This window comes from Symsagittifera roscoffensis, chromosome 5 (assembly GCF_963678635.1).
Source record: "Symsagittifera roscoffensis chromosome 5, txSymRosc1.1, whole genome shotgun sequence".
Lineage (NCBI taxonomy): Eukaryota > Metazoa > Xenacoelomorpha > Acoela > Convolutidae > Symsagittifera > Symsagittifera roscoffensis.
The window spans coordinates 31,653,092-31,678,503 of NC_087066.1; the positions used below are offsets into that span (position 1 = coordinate 31,653,092).

The 25,412-nt window shown below is 38.3% G+C and overlaps 2 protein-coding genes across 2 annotated transcripts in view; one reads left to right on the plus strand and one right to left on the minus strand.

The window, feature by feature from the left end:
• LOC134845487 (uncharacterized) overlaps window positions 1-25,412 on the plus strand; it is a 288,095-nt gene that overhangs the window by 242,771 nt on the left and 19,912 nt on the right. The window contains exon 2 of the mRNA XM_063862384.1: window positions 24,834-25,056. Coding sequence (XP_063718454.1) covers window positions 24,843-25,056 — 214 coding nt within the window. The 5' untranslated portion in view covers window positions 24,834-24,842. The remainder of the gene's footprint in view (window positions 1-24,833; window positions 25,057-25,412) is intronic.
• The window catches only part of LOC134845485 (acylamino-acid-releasing enzyme-like), a 284,730-nt gene that overhangs the window by 63,258 nt on the left and 196,060 nt on the right, over window positions 1-25,412 (minus strand). The window lies entirely within an intron of this gene.

Here is a 25,412-nt window from a genome sequence, read left to right on the forward strand (position 1 = left end):
GATAATGTCTGTAATGACCAATAGTACCGTCCAAGCGTGTCATCAGAAGGCCACGGGGAGCAAAACTATGGAGAGGAGAGTCTCCACCGTCATACTGAATGTGTACCAGGGCACGGGGATTAAAAAAGAAGATGACTCGAGGCAATCCCTAGAGAATCATGGGAAAGTTGATGAAATACGGAGGTTCCACAACAAGAAATTTGAAGAGGGGCATGATGTGCATCGTAACTTGGCCTTGGCTGAGGATTACTCGAGACCCAACAAACAGGGAGAGTACCAATATGTATCTGGAGTAATGGAGATAGCATACAACCCTTTCTTGAATTCAGATGCCGCGAGTGCTCACAGGAATCACGAGGTGATGGAGTTATTGAAGTTTTGGACAGAGAAGATAATTGTAATCGATTCGATGGAAAGGGAGAAAACGAGCCGGCTACTTGAGTCTGGCGAGAAGAAAAGATGCCACTTGTTTCTTGAGGTGGATAATGTCCTTAATGACCAATAGTACGGGGAATAAGCGTACCGCGCTCGAGCAAGATAGTAGAATTGAAGATGGGGAATGGAAATGGCATAATGACTACCAATTTGGGAACGGTTTGGAATTTGCTGAAAACCTCCTGGCGCCCACATCCCCACGCAAGCTTGATAGAGAAGGTCACGGAACGAGTGAGGCTAACACCAACAAAAGATGAAGACTTTGGATATGATACACAAACTGATCCTACCACAGAGTAAAGAGTCGGGCGAAGCAATGAGTAAGCTAGGATCAGTAAAAAAGTTGGCAGCTGTCTTGACTTGACGTGCGGAGGCGGAGAGCACACTTGTCATGGACGATCATGTGTCAGAATACAATCTTTCCAGAGAGAAGACCTAGTCGCTTGGTTTGGTGACATAACAGAAAGAGAGAAGAGCGAGGTGCAGATAGTGGCTGAGTGCTATATGAACACTACAGTGAATATAGCAACGGCGCTGGGGTTCTTCTCAAGAATGTGTAGTCTGCAATCACTGGAGATGCTGGAGTCTGAGCACCATTTTGGTGACTGCGATGAGCGTGGAGTCGTGACCGGGGGCGTTGCAAACTACCCAGAAACATATCAGAGGGTGGAAAATTGGTCTTGAGGTGGAGATGGGATTTCCCGTGAGCGAAGCTTATGGTCTGCCTATAATGCAAAATCCTTGGTGGGGTCAGTAATGGCCAACCTATGTGGGAGCGACTATCCATTGCACATGGCGATGGTGGAGGTATCCAGCCAAAGGATGCTAGTGGACAAGGCCTTCTCGGTGCCCAAGTGCGTACGACTGGCTCGAATGTCGCATCATTCACATAAGCTGTTGAAGAAGATCCTGGGAACGGTACCGAGGGAACAAAGAGATGACTTGAGTGAAATCTGGAGAGAAGAACTCTTGAGTTTAGAAGGCGAAAACGCAAGTGACTTCGAGAGACAGAATGCCATCGGGAAGCCGATGAATAGTGTCCCAGCGCAGGAGGAAAACGATACAACACATGAAAAATGATGGAATTGGAACCTTTGCTGGAGGCTTTGGGAGAGCGCAATCTCCGGAGCATCGACATTACACATAGGGCAGTGTGGTACCCGGAGCACTCAAACCTCTGTTTAGTGTGGGACGTGGATTACCCGATCATCGACAGAGGGTGACCATCTTGGTAGTGAGTACGATGTTGGCGTTGCGATGGATCGAGGAGAATGTGACAAAATATCGGGAGTCGAAGACACCAACGGCGGAATCGATATACGCTATCGATTATAGCCGAAGACTTGAGTTGTTTGAGACGGCGTGCAAGGTATTCTCCATACCTATGAAGATCAGGCACGTATGGAGCCGCATAAGATTCTTCCCGTGGTTTGGAGCGACATTGATATCTTAGTTGTACGCGCGCGTCACCAGTTCGCCGCAAAAACCGGCGATAAATTTCGTATAGAGTCCTACCCTTTGGTGGCAAGCTCGCAACGCGTTGGCGCGGCTGCGGTGGTCACTATTCTGCAGCTTGAGTTTATGCTGGTGGAACAGTAAACAATCAATCCATAAATTCGTTGGCTCAAATTTCAACCAATCAGAATTCAAGAAGATAAGTTTTGGAACCTATGCGACAGATTTTTTATTTTGGAACCTATGAATATTGGAGCCTATGGGAATTCGCCCTAGTCACAAATAAACAGCTAACGCTAATGAATTGTCAATGCCATTTGGCAAAAAAGTAGCAAAAAATTCAAATCGACACAATTTTGCAAGTAATAATTTGGAATATAACAAGCTGAATGATTCCACACTAACTTTGCATGTAACAAATTGGAAAGCATAAAGCCACATTATGTATAAATATGCATTTCAAAAAATTGCGAGATATAGTGAGTTCTGAAACCGAGTTTTATTATTGTTAGGTTGTTTGAGACAAATGGCTTTTTTCGGTTCATTTGATGAATTTAAAATGCCTCCACTGTGTTAACTTATTACTATTCGAACGCCTAAGTACATGCTATCAAAAAACTGTAAAGGTGACGGCTAGTGTGAAATAAAATTTGAGTCCTACTGGATTCAATCCATCAGAAATGTAATTAAATCCATCAGAAGATAAATTACAATCTTCAACCTTCATTCAATTTCCACAAAAAAAGACAAAGATAACTCTAAAATATGCGACAATTACTACTGAAAGCCATAGTGGAAATCAACATAACCTTTATCAGCCACATAGGTAACTTAACTGACACGTTCCGAGGCAGCCAGCGTTCTAGGTTTTACAGTCAGGAACCACCCGGGCCCCTTTTTGGGTCTTTCCCATTATGCCCCTGCCTATTAAAAAAAATAAAGCCCCTGATAATGATAAAAGACTGATTTTATCATTATGGGGGGGCTATAAAGTGAGAGACCATCTTTTTTTCACTTGAATAATAAGGCTATTTTTTCTTTTTACCCTCACCTGCAATTATTTACAAGTATTTTTGTTCCCTTGTCCGCTTGCTACAAAAACTGTCATGTAGACTAACTAGGCCTTGACAAATATACTTCGTTTTTATACTTAACTTTGTAAACCCCCCTTTTATAGTTAAAGCCAACTTGTTGCCAATATCGGTAACTTTGAAGATTTAAATCGGTCAAAAACATAGCATTTAAAATTAACTAACGCATGACTCACACCTCTGATGCTTCATATAGATCATTAAACGTAAGAACAGCTTCTCGATACAGCTATGTTTAATGAAACGTAAAATTAAATTAGGCTCATCCATCATGGGGTTCTATTTCACTAAGGCAACAAGTCAATAAATTAAATTTTAGGTTAGTTTTGACCAAAAAGGTCATTTCTCCAAAACTATTGAATTTGATCAAATAAGTGAATTTTTAAATTTAAAAAGGACCCCAAGAAGGCCGACAGCATACAACTAAACTTTTAAACTGAACTAAAAAGAGTATTTTTATTTCTCTGCTAAAGATTAACATCAGATAAGTTTGTACAACATTTATACACAATGCACAAGAGATGACAGCTAACGAATCCATATGGATCACATGCTTTGCTGCACTAATTTTGAATAAGCAACATTGCGGATGAAATTTTAATTTAAAAAATTACAATGTGATCAGAAACTTTTACTAAACTTTTGAAAAAACAACTTGAGGTTTTTTATTACTTTTAGCCCAGGGTAAACATATAAAAATCAAAAATGGATGTCAGAAAAAAAACTAAATTGCGGTAGACTCCCTTCCAGAGAGCCATTTGAGCTCAATTTAGAAAAAACTTTAGTTTATTGCATTACTGTCACCTTTTTTTATTTCAACGCTTAATGGATACTCTACTTCTTTGAGATTATAATCACCAACCTGAACTCACGTAGAGACCCTCGTCTCAAAAGTCAGCAAATAAAATCAAAAATTATCGAATCTCTTAAGCATTGATGAGTTGACAGAGGTTATCTTAAACCATTTCCATTTTAAAAATACCAATTTTTATAACCCTCTTTGATTAACTTAAAAATAAGTCGGGTTCGGTCTTCGTTATTTAAAAAATGAAAATATTTTATGAGCTGTAGTTTAAATTTCAGAATGCAAAAGTGCAAGCACATTTTAAGTGATCGCAATGTTCCCTTTCAAAAGGTTAAAAAACTGTGCGCCACGATAGCTCCAAGAAACGCGTTTGGGTTGTCCTCTAAATTGGAATTTTATTAATTTTTTGGTAGTTGTTTTGGTTATTGTATGTGGTTCATCGTATAAAAAAGATTTAGAAAAGTTTCGCTGTGAAGTTTCGCTGCCGAAATTTACCAGTAAACAAACTTCAGCAGTTGGTAACTAAATAATTATGAACGGTCAAAATATTCGTGATTTGCAAATCAATCCTAAAACTTTCAAAGCCTGTCAAACAAAAATGTTGCATGTTGTTTTTTTGCAACATATACAAAAGTAAGAGTCAGCTATAACTCGTACCTCCATACATCAGAACTCCGTATTCAATTTTGTGTTAACATTTGAGACATGAGTAGAGATCTGCTTAGGGACCTAATTTCAATTCTAACATTTTACAGCACTGCTTTCGCATATTGGTTCTTACAGAGGCTACATGATTCAAAAACATCATGTTTGAGTCTATATGGACGCTTAAAAACTTGCATCAATTGGAAATCTCAAGTTTATTCTTAACTTTAGTTAAACTGGAAGCATTTTTGGATGAAAAATAATTGTTTTATCTTAAGCCAGTGAAGTTTTATAAAATTATGTCAAGTGCTAACATCGGACAAAAAAAGTTTATTTTGATAAAATTTTTAACAAATGGCACTGAGACTACTAATTCTATCTCATATAAACCAATTGATATCTTTAAAATTCGTATCGTACACCAAGAGAAAAATTAGCATTTTATACATAATTTTGAACAATAATTTATTCCAGATTTAAACCATGACAGTACTCCTAAGTGTACCTTGACAGCGCATCCCCCATAGGATCAAAAATTTTAGGTTCGCAAGTTTTTGTAATCTTAACTTTTTGAAAAAACGAAGGAAAAAATCATCAGAAACGCCATATCTCACAAACCTCAAGGATTCGAGCAGTATTATCTAGAGGCTAGATTTACAACCATTTAATACGCCTTGAGAATACCCCATAATAGGGTTGAGCATACTAAGTTCTGTGTGTTCTTTTTAACTCTAAGTCTTTCTGAACAACATGAAAAACTCATGAAAATTTCGGATACCAAAAGGAATTGGACTGAATTTTTGAGATGCCTGGTTTACAAACCTTGATTGTTCTCTGACAGTGCCCGACTAGAGAGTTAAAAATTTCTAACTTTTTTTGATGAAACCACGCAATATCTCTTAAACTGGAAGCATTTTTGGATGAAAAATAATTGTTTTATCTTAAGCCAGTGAAGTTTTATAAAATTATGTCAAGTGCTAACATCGGACAAAAAAAGTTTATTTTGATAAAATTTTTAACAAATGGCACTGAGACTACTAATTCTATCTCATATAAACCAATTGATATCTTTAAAATTCGTATCGTACACCAAGAGAAAAATTAGCATTTTATACATAATTTTGAACAATAATTTATTCCAGATTTAAACCATGACAGTACTCCTAAGTGTACCTTGACAGCGCATCCCCCATAGGATCAAAAATTTTAGGTTCGCAAGTTTTTGTAATCTTAACTTTTTGAAAAAACGAAGGAAAAAATCATCAGAAACGCCATATCTCACAAACCTCAAGGATTCGAGCAGTATTATCTAGAGGCTAGATTTACAACCATTTAATACGCCTTGAGAATACCCCATAATAGGGTTGAGCATACTAAGTTCTGTGTGTTCTTTTTAACTCTAAGTCTTTCTGAACAACATGAAAAACTCATGAAAATTTCGGATACCAAAAGGAATTGGACTGAATTTTTGAGATGCCTGGTTTACAAACCTTGATTGTTCTCTGACAGTGCCCGACTAGAGAGTTAAAAATTTCTAACTTTTTTTGATGAAACCACGCAATATCTCCGAAACTAAACGATTTTGAACAGTAATTTTTTGAAAAATGTCAGAAAACACCATTGCGTGGCGATCGACTCCTGTGTCTATGGATATTGCTAATTCCACATCCAAATGTGCAGCACGGAGAAAGACTTAATTTGGGATGCGTTTCCCTTGGGTGATCATATCGACCTAAGAAACCTGCTACTCGAATCCGACTTCTCTATATAGCAACTCGAGGTACTTCATTAATTCTTCTAGACCCGTTGTGCTTTTCACTGTAGCTATATCCATTTCGCTCATCACTGATTCTCGAATGTTAGGACTTCTTGTCGGATCAACTTAAGGAAGAGTTTAAGCTGCTGCCATCTTTTGTTTAACGGCTTCCAAATCGGTTACTTCAGTCCATAGTCTCACTTCTACTGTCCACTGACAAACTGAGGCGGAACTTTAAACGAAGACTAATCCAATCTCCTGCTACCATGTAATGAAACTAATCAGATATTTTATATTTTGAAATCGTTATACTGATTCGGGAGGAAATGCGTGTTTTCAAAATTGTGCCCCAAAACCTTAAACGTTTCTCTATTAAAATAATAACGAAGAGTCAAAATTTACGAGATTTCGGAATTTTCCCATAAACCTAGCCTTTCTTTTACAAAAAGAATAAAGAGTAACGGTTTTTGCACGAAAAGTTTGCGCAACCGTTTCGTTCGGTTGAATTTTTTATCTCAGATTTTACAGGGTAGTTTTCAAAAAAATTCAAATTTCTAAAATATGGTCAAAATTCAAAAACTTGACTTTCCAAAATCGGTCCTTTTTTTCTGCTAAAAGCAGGTGGTGGCCGGTAAAGTAGAAAACATTCTCAAAATCAGGTTGCTCAAATGAATATTCCCAAAACCTGAGAATTGGCACAGTAATTTCCGAATAGTAGAAAAAAAACTTTCAAAAAAACGGTCTAATTTTCAAAACTTTCACTTGTTTGAAGGTTCCTGTTGTTTCGATTAAACCCATGATACCCATTTCTTCCAAATCATTTAACGAAAAAAGTACAAAAAAACGGTCAACAAATCAGAATATTACTTTTCCGAGAATCGTATCTTATGTTTTAAAAAAAAATTGAGAGTAACCACTTATGCCTAAGAATTTCAACCAATCTGTTATTTCGATTGAACACAAAAACCCAGGTTTGGCAGGGTAGTTCTCGAGAAAAGCCAAAAACTTTCAAAAAACGGTCAAAAAATCAAAAATTTGACTTTTTCGAACCCATAACTTTTTGTGTCAAAAACATTGTACGTATTCTTGTCTGCAAAGGAGTTTATTTCATAATTATTTTCGGCCTAAAAAAAAAATCTCAGATATGAGAGACTATTTTTTGGTTAAACTCATAAAAATTAGAAAAATGCTCAAAAAATTGACTTTTCCGAAGTCGATAACTTTTTAGGCATCGTGATTGGCCGCTAATGCAGGAAAGCTTCCGACAACTCGTTATCGCCATTGAACCCACAGCCTCAATTTTGGAAGATTAGCTCTAGAGAGAAATTAACAAAAGATTCAAAAATGATCAAAAATTTAAAAATTTGACTATTCCGAAGGCCAAATTTCGAGGGCCGAATTGACTATTCTGAGGTCCTATTCCTAGTCATCGTTGAAATCAAAATCTCAGATTTTGTAGGTTAGTTTTTCTCCCGAAAGACCTTTTCGAAATCTGTAGACAAACGGAAAAAATAAACCAGGGGAGTATGAAAGCACATAAGAATGTAGACAGTCTTTCTATGGATACCCCTTTTTTGAAATTGGTAGAAGGGTTTTTGAGGAAGGCAAAAAACTTTTGTTAAAATTATTTAAAACTTCCAAAGCGTCTAAATAAAAAACCCATACACTGCCATAATACCTGCTGTTTTTCAAACAAGATTTCTAAGCAAAAATGCCTAGCAAGACGTTTCACATTCAAATTAGCCACTGAACATAAATTGCGAAGTAAAAACAAGGCCGAAAATCTTTGAGCAGATACCAGTTGAGCCAAAAGAAAATTAATAATAATTAAAAACTTCAAGTTTGCAATGACCAAATAAAACTGCTAACTCTCAAAGCCTTACATATCAACCGCTTGAAACCCTATATTAATCAAAAGGAAGAGTGTGGGTCACGCGAACTCACCGTCAAAATTTAGCACTGTTCATTGTCCCATCGTGAAATCGTGGCATGAAATCCTTGTTTCTTCATGGTTACGGTGCTTTATCTGTAAACTTCTGTTAGTTTATTATAGTTTGTGTACATTTTTAGGATTTTACGGGTTTTACATTGGATTGAATTAAGATACTGTTGATGAATTTGTTAGGCCAAAACTTTTGATCATTGAATGTCTTTTCTCTCTGCGTACGCTGTAGTTACTAGTACCCAGCCAGTAGTTAAATTTGAATTGTCGTGACATTTCATTGTCATGATTGAATTGTCATTGTCATGACTGAAGACCTTGTCAAGGGAGTCAACCAATTTTGCTAAACTAGTTGTTATGCCGAAAAACATTGCCAACTGACAGTTGAAGAGTAATGAACGCAAGTAAACAAAAAACGCTGACTTTGATAAAAAATCTCAATTTTTGAATTTCACAGAAAAAAATTAGATGCCCTTTAAGCACGTTTAAATTCTAGAACAATTTATGATTGGCTTTTTTTTAAACACTATTAACCCAACTTGAGAAAAGTGGATCAATAGGCAAAGTTTTTTTGCGCTGGAAATCTAAAAATTAATTTCCACTCTCGAAACTAGAAAACGTTCACGTTTTAGCGCCTTTTCCACGTTCATATTTGGAGAGTGCTATTTACATAAATTTCAGCAGATGAACTTCAATTGAACCCAAAAAGTGCATATATGCCTAAGTGCACATATTTATAAATGCACATCTGTAGTTATTAGTGCATTTTAAGATTTTTCCTGAAAAAAAAATCACCAAAACCTATAAAAGAATATTCACAACGGTCAGTACTCCTAAAGTCACTATTCAAATTTGATAAACGCTTGCTAATCGCAAGCGTAATTAGAAATTTCACAGTTTTTATGTGTGAAAATCAGTGATAAAGGAAAACCGATGTCAAAATGAGAATTTTCAGGCTAACTAAATTTATTTAACTCAAAAGCATACTGACTTTTTCCGTACCGCTGCACTTGAGCCCCTAGCTATCTTGTAAAACATGCTTTTAATCAATTAATAAAAATCATCCATGCTTGACGCTGACAGTCAGCAATCAAAAAAAATTTCCTACAAAATAAGCAACTCACCAAAAATGGACTCCATATTGTAATTTGGATCACTCACATAGCCAGTCATCGGAAACAATGAGTAGCTACATTGTTCTTTATTTGCATTTTCCTTCCAAACGGAGGCAGGAGCCCAGCTCAAAGCAGTTTGTGAAACTGCGTCAGTCCAACGTCTTCTGCCGGGAGGCTCGCCTATTTTAGAGTCTCTTCTCAATCCTCTTCCTCTGCCACCCATTCACAATCTGCAATATCAACATCTAGCAGCTCAATTTCGAAAACAAAACTGAATTGTAGGGCCCTTCCATTTTATTATTTCTTTTTCACTCTAAGAAAACTGATATAGAGTGAGTAGTATAGTAAAGCTAAACCCCTCTGCGAAAGTGACAACCTCTCTTTTTCGTTTAAACTGATTACTGGAACAACAAGATAGAATTAATTCCCTTAATTTATTTTTTATGGGTAATCAGATGGTCAAAAGTATCATAGTAACCGAGGTTACAGTCAGGAGTCCCTTCATCACGTATTCCAGTCAAAATCCTTGGATTAGAATTTAACAAAAATAGTTATAAGAAATTTAAAATGTTATTTCAAACGTTTTTGCACATTTTGTGCATCATCAAGATTGAAATTTTTAAAAATAATTACAAAACGATCAAATATCTGAAAAATGAGAAACATGTCTAAAATTGCTTTAAAACTTTTTGACCAATCAAATTTAAACAACTGCAATTAAATATATAATCAATAATACAATTTTCCTGCAAAATTCTGATATTTATTTTTTAGTTTTTGTTCTTTCATGGTTATAAAACTTCGCTTTGGGAATATTTTTGATTCTGACATGCCAGTTTTTTAACTTTTAGCCATGTTATACATAGACTATAACTTTAGTGTTGAATCCCTGCTCCTAAATTCATCGCGTGTGTTGATCCTCGCCCTATCCCTCCAAATATGCAAAGCCTCTAGTGTGAGTAGTTTATGAGTGTTGAAGAAATTTTTGCTAAAACGTAAATTTCGAGCCTTTTCGCAACTATGTGCATCGTGAGGATTTTTACATTATTTTGAGAATGAGTTACAATTGTAAATTCAAACAAACGTTTTCGCACATTTTTGTGCATCTTCAGGTTTTAAAAATTCTAAACTATCTGTACAAAATGATCAAAGATCATAAAAAGTGTCATACACATCATTACTTCAAAATTTTAAAAATTCAACCAAACAAAACTTTACAAATATCACTGAAATTATGTAACAACTATTATGTAACAACTTTAAACATTTTATCACAAATTTCTGAGAGTTTTCATCCTTTTTGTTTTCACAATTTCGACTTGTCGCTAATTTTCATGCTATCATGTAATTTGTTTCAAAATTTTGTTGTTTTAGCCAGAATTTTTCGATTCTGGAACTATAGCCTTGGTGTCAGCTCCCTCCTTCTAAAATCGTCGCGCGTGTTAATTGCCGGTCTCTTTTTCCTAATGTAAAGCGCCTCTAATGTAAGTAACTTGATGCTGCTGGACTCCTGCTTGATTATTTTCCCATTAAACTCAGACTTACCACTCTCACTACCACACTGCCTTATATGCTGTCCAACTGGGGTATCCTCTTTTCGGAGTTTCTCAATCCTTGTGGTGAGATGTCGGACACTCTGGCCAACATAGATGGATTTGCACCCACAACATTCAAGTCTGTACACCACTTTTGATTTCAGTTCACTGGAAAAGGAGGATTTTAGAGAGGGCATACAAGTTTTCTTTTTACTCGTCGTGAATATTATCAGCGCATTGGTGATATCGCGGACTTTTTTTTTGCTAATGTCTGACTGTGATTCCCCCTATATTTGACCATCAAGATGGGTGGTGAATCACTGCTATAATCACAGGGCTTCTTTATCTCAGCCATGTTCTTTTTGTTTTTGCCCTCGCTGATGATCTTTTCAAGGGCATGGGATGCAACCCGCGACGACCAATTTTCCGGATATTGGTTATCCAACCACTGCTCACGGTTGATTATCATAGCTTTATCATATTCTTCCCATGTTGACGTACTCCGGAAAACCCGGTGAACAGTTCCTTCAATCACACTTCTCTTGTACTGAAGGGGGGGCGCAGCTTCTAAAATTTAGTTTGGTACCTGTACCTGTTGGTTTTTGATACCACCCACAGCTAATTTTCCTGCTTTTGTCAATATTAGTTTGTAAATCCAAAAATGCCAAATTTCCGTTTGTGTTTGGTGTCTCTATTGTTAACTGTAAAGTTGGATGCAGTAAGTTTGCAGCCCGTAGCACTTTTTCAGGATCACCCTTCCTTGTTCTCACTATATCGTCAACGTAACGGAGAAATAACTTAGCGTGTTGCACTGACTTATTTTTCTCTCTTATTGCGATGCATTTTCTACAGTACCAGAGGGTTTCACTTATATTTCGATACTCATCATCTGATATATCACCGCATTTTACGTGATATCAGTTCAAACATCATTCACATTCATGTTCAAACATTCATTCTGATCTTTTCGTGACTTTCTTATTGCATTCGGGACATATTCCGTTAAGATTTTTCTCGTGCAAAAATTTTTCGGGAATATCCCTCGATAGTGCAGTTTCGTACTGCTTCAGCCAAAGATTTGCTAAAATAACGGCAAGAGATGCCCCCATTGCCAAACCATCTTTCTGAATGTATCATTTTTTCTTTGCACTTGAAATGGACTTGACTAACTGCCATGTTCAACAGTCTCTTCATGGTTTTCCTAGCAATTGATGGTGGTTCATCTTGCTCATACAGTTTTCTCAGTGCAATGTCTATTGCTTCTTTAAGTGGAACATTTGTGTACAAACTCTTCACATCTAGAGATATCAAATTTTCATTGGGCTCAAGATTAGTGCTCTCTAAGATTTCTCTTGCATCTAGTGAGTTGGTTTCGATCTTTGCGCCCTCAATTTTCTCGAAAAATTTTGCAAGAACCTTGTTCAAGTTATAATAAGAGCTACTAGGCGAGGAGAGGACCGGTCTTAATGGGGTATTCACTTTATGCACTTTCGCCAACCCAAAAAGCCTGGCGGGCTGCCCCCCAGTAGACCTCATCCTTGTGTAGAGACTCTCACTTATTTCATCATTTTCCTCATAGCCAACAACTCCTTATTGATGTCTCTTTCTATCTTCAAAACAATCGCATCACTTGTTCCTTTACTTTTGCTGAATTAATTTGAATCTAATGTATCCGACAACTTGTTCTCGTAGGTGTCCTTTCTCATTACACAAAAACCCACGCCTTTGTCATAAGGTACCGCAACTAATCCATTATTCTTCAGATACTTTCGGGCCTTCTCAACGCCTTTGTCAGATGGTGTTTGTTTCACGCTTTTAGCATAGGCTTTTGCCATAGCTTCGATCTCACAAAGTGCCTCCCCGGGGAGTTTACGATTTTTGAGATCCGATAGAAAGATGTCAATGTCGACGAGAAAGTGTGTCTCATTAAATTAAACCCCGACAGGATGCTTCGGCCCTAATGCCAACACTTGTTGTACCCAATTTGGTAATTCAACATCATCAAGAGCTCTTACTGAACCCTCACCTTGCTTCCCTAGAGGTCGGTCTTGCCTTTCTGATAGTTTCACTAGCTTCTTCTGATGGCTCTCTTTGACTGTTGCTGTTTGTCTTTGTCCCCTAAGACTTAAATATTTAATTACCGAAGGCCAAAACTTCTCATCTAGACACCTCTGTACTGCGCCTCTCGCCCTTTCTAGTTTGACTTCAACGTTTTTCTCATCTGTACTTGCCTTGTTTATCTCCATTCTTAGAATTTTTGTCTGAAAACTGTGTACCGCTTGGTTCGAAAACACCCCATTTTCCGGTACCCTGAACCTCAAAAAATCAGGTATAATGTCGTTTTCTAGACAAACTCTTAAAAATTTAACACGTTGGTGACAGTTGATAAATTTAACATAGATGGACGCGTAATCATGGACTAATTTCCAAATGAGTTTGTTTTTCAAAGTCCACATCAAGAATGGAGGTGGGAGTACAACTGTGCTCATTGGTTTGCAGGCCACGAGGAATAAACCTCACGTGACACAAAGCAACTCAAATAACACAAGTTTAACTCACCCTCTCCGTTGAAGCCTCCTCGTCAGTCGGACCAACAGTTGCCTCGCCTATGTTCACCAGTCTTATTTTCTCCGCCCTCCTTCTCGATTGAGATTTCTTTTTGGTGTTTGAACGAAGCTTGGACAAGACAGCTGGCAGGTTGTCGTGGTGTTCGAACGCAATCTTCAAAGACTTTAGCTCCAGCTGGACGTCCTGGTGCAGTGCCTGATATTCGTTGACCAGCTTCGTTCTTCTCTTCCTCTTTGAAATGAGACACTTTGTAATAGGAATGACAAGAATACCCGAGCTGATCAGCTGGTTTCTGATATCCGGTGTACCGTTTCTCTGACAGTATACTTGATATTTGTGCGCTGATATTTGTCAGTGTCTTCAGGATTTCTGTCAATTCCTCTGCAGTGCAAGCTCTGTAATTGTTTGTGCGGTGGCTGTTGATAGAATTATTGATGATGTCGTGCCACCTCCCCACTTGACGTTTTTCTGCTAGAGGTGCCCTGCAGAGTAGGCTTGCGAGGTTCTTCTGTGGGTTCGTGGTGTTCGGGCTTAAAGAAAGTCCCGGAATGGCCAAAATTTTGGGCAGAAATTGTTCTTTTTCCGGGTTGCTAAGTTGTTCCAGGCTGTGGTAGGGGGAGCTAGCCGCTACAATGTAGACCATTTCAAATCTAACATGTTAAAATATAAAAAAATTTTCAACTAAAAAGATTTCTCCACTAAAACAAGGGAAAATTTTTTTTAAATTACGTCTCCTTGTAGGAGAGTCTGTAATTGAGAATTCGCTCAACGCCGTAGGGTTTCCAAGTTTTACCTCTAAATATTTTGAGATTGCATTAAAATTGTAAATCCAAACAAACGTTTTCGCACATTTTTGTGCATCTTCAGGTATTAATAATTCTAAACTATTTGTACAAAATGATCAAAGATCATAAAAAGTGTCATACACATCAATACTTCAAAATTTTAAAAGTTCAACCAAGCAAAATTTTACAAATATTGCTGAAATTATGTAACAACTATTATGTAACAACTTTAAACTTTTTGTCACAAATTTCTGAGAGTTTTCATCCTTTTTGTTTTCACAATTTCGTTTTTGTCGCTAATTTTTATGCTAACATGTAAGTTGTTTCAAAATTTTGTTGTTTTAGCCAGAATTTTTCGATTCTGGAACTATAGCCTTAGTGTCAGCTCCCTTCTTCTAAACTTGTCGCGCGTGTTAATTGCCGGTCTCTCTTTCCTAATGTGCAGCGCCTCTAATGTAAGTAACTTGATGCTGCTGGACTCCTGCTCGATTATTTTCCAATTAAACTCAGACTTACCACTCTCACTACCACACTGCCTTATATGCTATCCAACTGGGGTATCTTCTTTTCGGTGTTTCTCAATCCTTGTGGTGAGATGTCGGACCCTCTGGCCAATATAGATGGATTTGCACCCACAACATTCAAGTCTGTACACCACTTTTGATTTCAGTTCACTGGAAAAGGAGGATTTTAGAGAGGGCATACAAGTTTTTATTTTCCTCGTCGTGAATATTATCAGCGCATTGGTGATACCGCGCACTTTTTTTTGCTAATGTCTGATTCGACCATCAAGATGGGTGGTGAATCACTGCTATAATCACAGGGCTTCTTTTTCTCAGCCATGTTCTTTTTGTTTTTGCCCTCGCTGATGATCTTTTCAAGGGCATGGGATGCAACCCGCGACGACCAACTTTCCGGATATTGGTTATCCAACCACTGCTCACGGTTGATTATTCATAGCTTTATCATATTCTTCCCATGTTGACGTACTGCGGAAAACCCGGTGAACAGTTCCTTCAATCACACTTCTCTTGTACTGAAGGGGGCGCAGCTTCTAAAATTTAGTTTAATACCTGTATCTGTTGGTTTTTAATACCACCCACAGCTAATTTTCCTGCTTTTGTCAATACTAGTTTGTAAATCCAAAAATGCCAATTTTCCGTTTGTGTTTGGTGTTTCTATTGTTATCTGTAAATTTGGATGCAGTAAGTTTGCAGCCCGTAGCACTTTTTCAGGATCACCCTTCACTGTTCTCACTATATCGTCAACGTAACGGAGAAATAATTTAGCGTGTTGCACTGACTTATTTTTCTCTCTTATTGCGATGCATTTTCTACAGTACCAGACGGTTTCACTTATATTTCGATACTCATCATCTGATATATCACCGCATTTTACGTGATATCAGTTCAAACAACATTCACATTCTACACCTTTTGACCTGTACGTGACTTTCTTATTGCACTCGGGACATATTTCGTTAAGATCTTTCTCGGGCCAAAAGATTTCGGGAATATTCCTCGATAGTGCAGTTTCGTACTGCTTCAGCCAAAGATTTGCTAAAATAACGGCAACAGATGCCCCATTGCCAAACCATCTTTCTGAACGTACCATGTTTCATTGCACTTGAAATGGACTTTACTAACTGCTATGTTCAACAGTCTCTTCATGGTTTTCCTAGCAATTGAATGTGGTTCATCTTGCTCACACAGTTTTCTCAGAGCAATGTCTATTGCTTCTTTCGGTGGAACATTTGTGTACAAACTCTTCACATCTAGAGATATCAAACTTCTAGCGACAACCTCTCTTTTTCGTTTAACCTGATTACTGGAAGAACAAGAAGATAGAAGTAATTCCCTTAGTTTTTTTTTATGGGTAATCAGATGGTCAAAAGTGTCATAGTAACCGAGGTTAAAGTCAGGAGTCCCTTCATCACGTATTCCAGTCAAAATCCTTGGATTAGAATTTAACAAAAATAGTTATAAGAAATTTAAAATGTTATTTCAAACGTTTTTGCACATTTTGTGCATCATCAAGATTGAAATTTTTAAAAATAATTACAAAACGATCAAATATCTGAAAAATGAGAAACATTTCTAAAATTGCTTTAAAACTTTTTGACCAATCAAATTTAAACAACTGCAATTAAATATATAATCAATAATACAATTTTCCTGCAAAATTCTGATATTTATTTTTTAGTTTTTGTTCTTTCATGGTTATAAAACTTCGCTTTGGGAAGATTTTGATTCTGACATGCCATTTTTTGAACTTTTAGCCACCATGTTATACATAGACTATAATTTTAGCGTTAAATCCCGGCTCCTGAATTCATCGCGTGTGTTGATCCTCGCCCTCTCCCTCCAAATATGCAAAGCCTCTAGTGTGAGTAGTTTATGAGTTTTGAAAAAATTTTTGCTAAAAAGTAAATTTTGAGCGTTTTCGCAACTATGTGCATCGTCAGGATTCTTACAATAAACTAATCAAAATGACAATAAAACATCAATTTACAAATGTTATTTACAATAAATCACCCACAATTTGGTTCTAAACCATCATGATAAAAAATTAGCTAATCACAATTGACCTCTAAATTACTATTAAGATTAAAATACTTTTAAATTCTAAAATACTTTGAACCTTATGAGTGTTGGCTGTTTGGTCTATAATCTCTGGCTTCAGCTCAGCAGTACCGCCAACCTCCTTATTACACTCTAACAAGTGTTGCCCTCAAGGGGAGTCCCCTCTGCGGTGTTCATCAACCCTCGCTGCTAAATTTCGGACTGTCTGGCCGACATAGGTGGAGTTACATCCACTACATGTACAAGCTTATACACCACTTTAAATCTCAGTTCACGAGCAAGGGAAGTTTTGAGGGATGGCAAGCATGTTTTCAGTTTTCTTGCCCTAAAAGTTATTTGTGCCCCGGATATTTGCCGAACCTTTGCAACTAACAGTTGAGATGAATTGCCTCGATATTGCATTGTATAAAGCGTCGGGGTGAGTCTTTTAACATTTATCATTTCTCGGTTCTGATGCCTTCACCTCTAAACTTTCCTTTCCCTCCATGATCTTGTTATTCGCATTCTACCCCTTTAGTCGGATATGTCACCTTTTTCTGACATCCAGGGCAGACCTCCTTGTTACCCTCACTTAGCACAGTCAAATTTGGTACTTCTTTCTTCAATGCAGGTTCGTATTTTTTGAGCCACAAATTGGCCAGTATTACTGCAAGGGATTCGCCCATTGCTAAATAATCTCCTAAGGGCTATTTCAACCGCTTCCTTGAGTGGAATGGTGCCGGTATTCCACTATTCTAACCCTTTTTAGCGATAAACTATCAGCAGACTGTAATATTCATTCAAGGAATACGGTCCTTAATTCGATCTTTTTTCTCTATTTGTACAGAATTTTACTATCGCTTTTTGTTCATAATGTCAGTAGTGTTTGAGTTAAAATGGCGATGAATGTAGCTGCCGGCTCCCTTTATCCCAGCCTGAAAAATCTTGAGCTAGAGGAATGGAGAGAGACGCAGCAGAAGGTCTAGACAGTCCCGGCCTTTCTTTAAACCCCAATACCCTGAACAGGGGGAAGAATTTACGAATTTTATTGGAACAGCAAACTCTGACCAGTAGGCAGATTACCCTTGGCACGATGTGTTGAACAACAGCATATCCTCCCATCGCACTAACAAATATACGCCCTGCCCACTTGATGAACTACTGGCGTATGCACAATCGAAGCGAAGACAACAAAGTGCCATTGTCTACGGCAGGAGAACGGGCACTCCCGATATTTTTGAGGATCTGCGGAAGACAAAGATAACCGCCATAAAGAAAACCGGTAACCTCATCTCTAGAAGCAAGAGACAGAATCCTGCGGTCTTCAGAGAGTATCTCCAACTGCACCAGTCAAGTGAACTGGAACTGAAGTCACTACGGGTTGTGCATCACTACGGGTTGTGCTGTCCCATCGAATCAACCTGCCAGGGATTTTCTCAAAGATACGGGCCAAGACCAAAAAACCATCGCAGGGACGTCGCAGGGCAAAGGCGCGGAGAACGGAGGTGTTGGCTGGATACCTTCAGCAGGAGCCGAACGACCATTAAATGGTAAGACATTGTTGAGGCTGTTTTTTCTTTGCTGAGTGCCACATTAGTTTAAGTGCTCGTGGCCTGCAAAGAAGAGATGACCGTAATTGTGCTGCCACCACCACTCCTTAGATTTGTCCTGAAAAGAAAACTCACTTGGAAACTTGTGTTAGAGTTTTTAAAACAATTTAATAAATTTAATATTAGTTTCCTTAGAATTAAGTTTCTGAAAAAATGTCTCGATAACGACATTATACCAGATTTTTTACGGTTTCACGTGCCTGATAATAGTGTTTTTCGGATCAAGCGGTGCACATCTTCCAATTGAGACTCTTGAGATCTGAGATAAGCCAGGCAAATGCGGATAGGGCCAAAGCATCGGGTAACCTAGCAAAAGCAAGTGGCTTTGCCGCTTTGGGTGCGAGAAGTCTTGATTTTTGGACCAAAACATCCGGTACGAGGCAAAATTAATGAAATTCACTTTCTTGCGGACCTTAACAGTTTTTTGTCTGAATTGAAGTTAATTAGATTACCCGGGGAAAAATTATGTGAGACTGAAGCATATCCGAAGCGTATCAGATTGAAGAATGACATATCCGACTAAAGGGGTAGAATGCGAAGCTTGTTTGAATTGGTACCACTTGGGGTGTGGTAACATATCGGAATCTGAATAAGCAGACATCGCTGAAACAGTATGGTCTTCCATTGCTTGCAAAAAACAACAGGAAGCAGATCGGGCTGAGAATGGTGTTAAAGTTTTTCTAAGATATGTGGACGACTTAGTTAGAACTTTCAAGGGCAATCCTGGGTTACTTCTCGAAGTTGCATCAAAAGTTGTAGTTCACCAACGAAGAACTTGATAGTAACGGTAATTTGGCCTTTTTGGATTTAAAGTCAACATGGACTCAGGAAAAAAGGTCACATGTGGGTGGTACCAAAAAGCCAGTGATACCAGCACCATTCTAAATTTCAGAGGTTGCGCACCTTTGCAGTACAAAAGAAACGTCATTGAAGGGACGGTTCATAGGGTTTTCAGAAGTGCCTCAACATGGGAAAATTTTGACCAGGCACTGGAAAAAAATTGGAAACAATGGATTGAAAATCAATATCCGAAAATTGGTCGGACAGGATAGTGTTTGAAAGTCTTAACAGGGTCTGGTCGCTTCTGATCGGTCCTGTAGAGGTGCCGTGGTTCTAAAACAGACAGATTTGGTCTATAATCTCTGACTTCAGCTCAGCAGTACCGCCTACCTTCTTATTACACTCTAACAAGTGTTGCCCTATTGGGGAGTCCCCTTTGCGGTGTTCATCGACCCTCGTGGCTAGTGTCGAACTGTCTGGCCGACATAAGTGGAGTTACATCCACTACAAGTACAAGCTTATACACCACTTTAGATCTCAGTTCACGAGCATAGGAAGTTTTGAGAGACGGCAAGCTTGTTTTCAATTTTCTTGTTCTAAAAATTACTTCTGCCCCATATATTTGCCGAAACTTTGCAACTAACAGTTGAGATGGATTGGCTCGATATTGCATTGTGAAAAGGGGGTTGAGTCTTTTAACCATTTATCATTTCTCGGTTCTTATGCCTTCCTTCACCTCTAAGTTTTACTTTCCCTCAATGATCTTGTTAAGAGTTTCAAACACTACCCTGTGCGACCAATTTTTCGGATATTGATTTTCAATCCATTGTTTCCGATTTTTTTCCAGTGCCTGGTCAAAATTTTCCCATGTTGAGGCATTTCTGAAAACCCTATGAACCGTCCCTTCAATGACGTTTCTTTTGTACTGCAAAGGTGCGCAACCTCTGAAGATTAGAATGGTGCTGGTATCAGTGGGTTTTTGGTACCAACCACTTGTGACCTTTTTTCCTGAGTCCACGTTGACTTTAAATCCAAAAAGGCCAAATTACCATTACTATCAAGTTCTTCGTTGGTGAACTACAACTTTGGTTGCAACTTCGAGAAGTAACCCAGGATCGCCCTTGACAGTTCTAACTATGTCGTCCACATTTCTTAGAAAAACTTTAACACCATTCTCAGCCCGATCTGCCTACTGTTGTTTTTTGCAAGTAATGGAAGACCATACTGTTTCAGCGATGTCTGCTTATTCGGATTCCGATATGTTACCGCACCCTAAGTGGTACCAATTCAAACAAGCTTCGCATTCTACCCTTTGAGTCGGATATGTCATTCTTCAATCTGATACGCTTCGGATATGCTTCAGTCTCACATAAATTTCCCCGGGTAATCTATTTAACTCAATTCAGACAAAAAACTGATAATGTCCGCAAGAAAGTGAATTTCATTAATTTTGCCTCGTACCGGATGTTTTGATCCAAAACTCAAGACTTCTCGCACCCAAAGCGGCAAAGCCACTTGCTTTTGCTAGGTTACCCGATGCTTTGGCCCTATCCGCATTTGCCTGGCTTATCTCAGATCTCAAGAGTCTCAATTGGAAGATGTGCACCGCTTGATCCGAAAAACACTATTATCAGGCACGTGAAACCGTAAAAAATCTGGTATAATGTCGTTATCGAGACATTTTTTCAGAAACTTAATTCTAAGGAAACTAATATTAAATTTATTAAATTGTTTTAAAAACTCTAACACAAGTTTCCAAGTGAGTTTTCTTTTCAGGACAAATCTAAGGAGTGGTGGTGGCAGCACAATTACGGTCATCTCTTCTTTGCAGGCCACGAGCACTTAAACTCATGTGGCACTCAGCAAAGAAAAAACAGCCTCAACAATGTTTTACCACTTTTTGGTCATTCGGCTCCGGCTGCAGGTCCCCAGCCAACACCTCCTTTCTCCGCGCCTTTGCCCTGCGACGTCCCTGCGATGGTTTTTTGTCCTGGGCACGTATCTTTGAGAAAATTCCTGGCAGGTTATCTCGATGGGACAGCACAACCCGTAGTGAAGCACAACCCGTAGTGACTTCAGTTCCAATTCACTTGACTGGTGCAGTTGGAGATACTCTCTGAGGACCGCAGGATTCTGTGTCTTGCTTCTAGAGATAAGGTTACCGGTTGTCTTTAGGGCGATTATCTCTGTCTTCCCTCAATTATCTTTTTAAGAGTTTCAAACACTACCCTGTCTGACCAATTCTTCGGATATTGATTTTCAATCCATTGTTTCCGATTTTTTTTCCAGTGCCTGGTCAAAATTTTCCCATGTTGAGGCACTTCTGAAAACCCCTTGAACCGTACCTTCAATGACGTTTCTTTTGTACTGCAAAGAGGAGCAACCTCTGAAATTTAGAGTGGTGCTGGTATCACTGGGTTTTTGGTACCACCCACATGTGACCTTTTTCCTGAGTCCACGTTGACTTTAAATCCAAAAAGGCCCCATTACCGTTACTATCAAGTTCTTCGTTGGTGAACTACAACTTTGGATGCAACTTCGAGAAGTAACCCAGGATCGCCCTTGACAGTTCTAACTTTGTCGTCCACATATCTTAGAAAAACTTTAACACCATTCTCAGCCCGATCTGCTTCCTGTTGTTTTTCGCAAGCAATGGAAGACCTTACTGTTTCAGCGATGTCTGCTTATTCGGATTCCGATATGTTACCATAACCTAAGTGGTACCAATTCAAACAAGCTTCACATTCTACCCCTTTAGTCGGATATGTCATTCTTCAATCTGATACGCTTTGGATATGCTTCAGTCTCACATAATTTTTCCCCGGGTAATCTATTTAACTTCAATCAGACAAAAAACTGTTAATGTCCGCAAGAAAGTGAATTTAATTAAATTTGCCTCGTACCGGATGTTTTGGTTCAAAACTCAAGACTTCTCGCACCCAAAGCGGCAAAGCCACTTGTTTTTGCTAGGTTACCCGATGCTTTGGCCATATCCGCTTTTGCCTGGCTTATCTCAGATCTCAAGAGTCTCAATTGTAAGCTGTGCACCGCTTGATCCGAAAAACACTCTTATCAGGCACGTGAAACCGTAAAAAATCTGGTATAATGTCGTTATGGAGACATTTTTTCAGAAATTTAATTCTCAGGAAACTGCTATTAAATTTATTAAATTGTTTTTAAAAACTTTAACACAAGTTTCCAAGTGAGTTTTATTTTCAGGACAAATCTAAGGAGTGGTGGTGGCAGCACAATTACGGTCATCTCTTCTTTGGAGGCCACGAGCACTTAAACTCATGTGGCACTCAGCAAAGAAAAAACAGCCTCAACAATGTTTTACCACTTATTGGTCGTTCGACTCCGGCTGAAGGTCCCCAGCCAACACCTTCGTTCTCCGCGCCTTTGCTCTGCGACGTCCCTGCGATGGTTTTTTGGCCTGGGTCCGTATCTTTAAAAAAAATGCCCGTAGTGACTTCAGTTCCAATTCACTTGACTGGTGCAGTTGGAGATACTCTCTGAGGAGCGCAGGATTCTGTCTCTTGCTTCTAGAGATAAGCTTACCGGTTGTCTTTCTGGCGGTTATCTTTATCTTCCGCATATCCTCAAAAATATTGGGAGTGCCCGTTCTCCTGCCGTAGACAATGGCACTTTGTTGTCTTCGCTTCGTTTGTGGATACGCCAGTAGTTCATCAAGTGGGCAGGGCGTATAGTTGTTAGTGCGATGGGAGGATATGCTGTTGTTCAGAACATCGTGCCAGAGGATAATCTGCCTACTGGTCAGAGTTTGCTGTTCCAATAATATTCGTAAATTCTTCCCCCTGTTCAGGGTATTGGGGTTTAAAGAAAGGCCGGGGACTGCCTAGACCGTCTGCTGCGTCTCTCTCCATTCCTCTAGCTCAAGATTTTTCAGGCTGGGATAAAGGGAGCCGGCAGCTACATTCATCGCCATTTTAACTCAAACACTACTGACATTATGAACAAAAAGCGATAGTAAAATTCTGTACAAATAGAGAAAAAAAATCGAATTAAGGACCGTATTCCTTGAATGAATATTACAGTCTGCTGAAAGTTTATCGCTAAAAAGAGTTAGAATAGTGGAATACCGGCACCATTCCACTCAAGGAAGCGGTTGAAATAGCCCTTAGGAGATTATTTAGCAATGGGCGAATCCCTTGCAAAAATACTAGCCAATTTGTGGCTAAAAGAATACGAACCTGCATTAAAGAAAGAAGACCAAATTTGACTGTGCTAAGTGAGGGTAACAAGGAGGTCTACCCTGGATGTCAGAAAAAGGTGACATATCCGACTAAAGGGGTAGAATGCGAATAACAAGATCATTGAGGGAAAGGAAAGTTTAGAGGTGAAGGCATCAGTACCGAGAAATGATAAATGGTTAAAAGACTAACCGCGACGCTTTATACAATGCAATATCGAGGCAATTCATCTCAACTGTTAGTTGCAAAGGTTCGGCAAATATCCGGGGCACAAATAACTTTTAGAGCAAGAAAATTGAAAACATGCTTGCCATCCCTCAAAACTTCCCTTGCTCGTGAACTGAGATTTAAAGTGGTGTATAAGCTTGTACATGTAGTGGATATAACTCCACCTATGTCGGCCAGACAGTCCGAAATTTAGCAGCGAGGGTTGATGAACACCGCAGAGGGGACTCCCCAGTAGGGCAACACTTGTTAGAGTGTAATAAGGAGGTTGGCGGTACTGCTGAGCTGAAGCCAGAGATTATAGACCAAACAGCCAACACTCATAAGTTTCAAAGTATTTTAGAGTTTAAAAGTATTTTAATTTTAATAGTAATTTAGAGGTCAACTGTGATTAGCTAATTTTTTATCATGATGGTTTAGAACCAAATTGTATGTGATTTATTGTAAATAACATTTGTAAATTGATGTTTTTTTTTGTCATTTAGATTAGTTTATTGTAAAAATCCTGACGATGCACATAGTTGCGAAAACGCTCGAAATTTACTTTTTAGCAAAAATTTCTTCAAAACTCATAAGCTACTCACACTAGAGGCTTTGCATATTTGGAGGGAGAGGGCGAGGATCAACCCACGCGATGAATTCAGGACTAGGAAATTAACACTAAAATTATAGTCTATGTATAACATGGCTAAAAATTTAAAAATTGGCATGTCAGAATCAAAATATTCCCAACGCGAAGTCTTATAACCTTGAAAGAACAAAAAGCGAAAAATAAATATCAGAATTTTACAGGAAAATGTTATTATTGATTATGTAATTTATTATTTATTTGCAGTTGTTTAAATTTGATTGGTCAAAAAATTTTAAAGCAATTTAAGACATGTTTCTCTTTTTTCAGATCTTTGATCGTTTTGTAAATATTGTAAAAAATTTTAATCCTGATGATGCACAAATTGTGCGAAAACATTCGAATTAAAATTTTAAATTTCTTATAACTATTTTTGTTAAATTCTAATCCAAGGATTTTGACTGGAATACGTGATGAAGGGACTCCTGACTGTAACCTCGGTTACTATGATACTTTTGACCATCTGATTACCCATAAAAAATAAATTAAGGGAATTAATTCTATCTTGTTGTTCCAGTAATCAGTTTAAACGAAAAAGAGAGGTTGTCACTTTCGCAGAGGGGTTTAGCTTTACTATACTACTCACTCTATATCAGTTTTCTTAGAGTGAAAAAGAAATAATAAAATGGAAGGGCCCTATAATTCAGTTTTGTTTTCGAAATTGAGCTGCTAGATGTTGATATTGCAGATTGTGAATGGGTGGCAGAGGAAGAGGATTGAGAAAAGACTCTAAAATAGGCGAGCCTCCCGGCAGAAGACGTTGGACTGACGCAGTTTCACAAACTGCTTTGAGCTGGGCTCCTGCCTCCGTTTGGAAGGAAAATGCAAATAAAGAACAATGTAGCTACTCATTGTTTCCGATGACTGGCTATGTGAGTGATCCAAATTACAATATGGAGTCCATTTTTGGTGAGTTGCTTATTTTGTAGGAAATTTTTTTTGATTGCTGACTGTCAGCGTCAAGCATGGATGATTTTTATTAATTGATTAAAAGCATGTTTTACAAGATAGCTAGGGGCTCAAGTGCAGCGGTAAGGAAAAAGTCAGTATCCTTTTGAGTTAAATAAATTTAGTTGTGATAGAGAAATCTTTTATCATTCACACGCAAACTGGAAAACTCGGGGAAAGTAATCGCGAAATTGGAGCTTAATTGAGAGGAAACCAAGAAAGTTAGATAACTTCAAAATTCTTCTCAAAGAATCAAATACATGAAATGATCATAATCAAAAGACAAACTCAGGTTCTATAAAAGGTTGAAATCATAT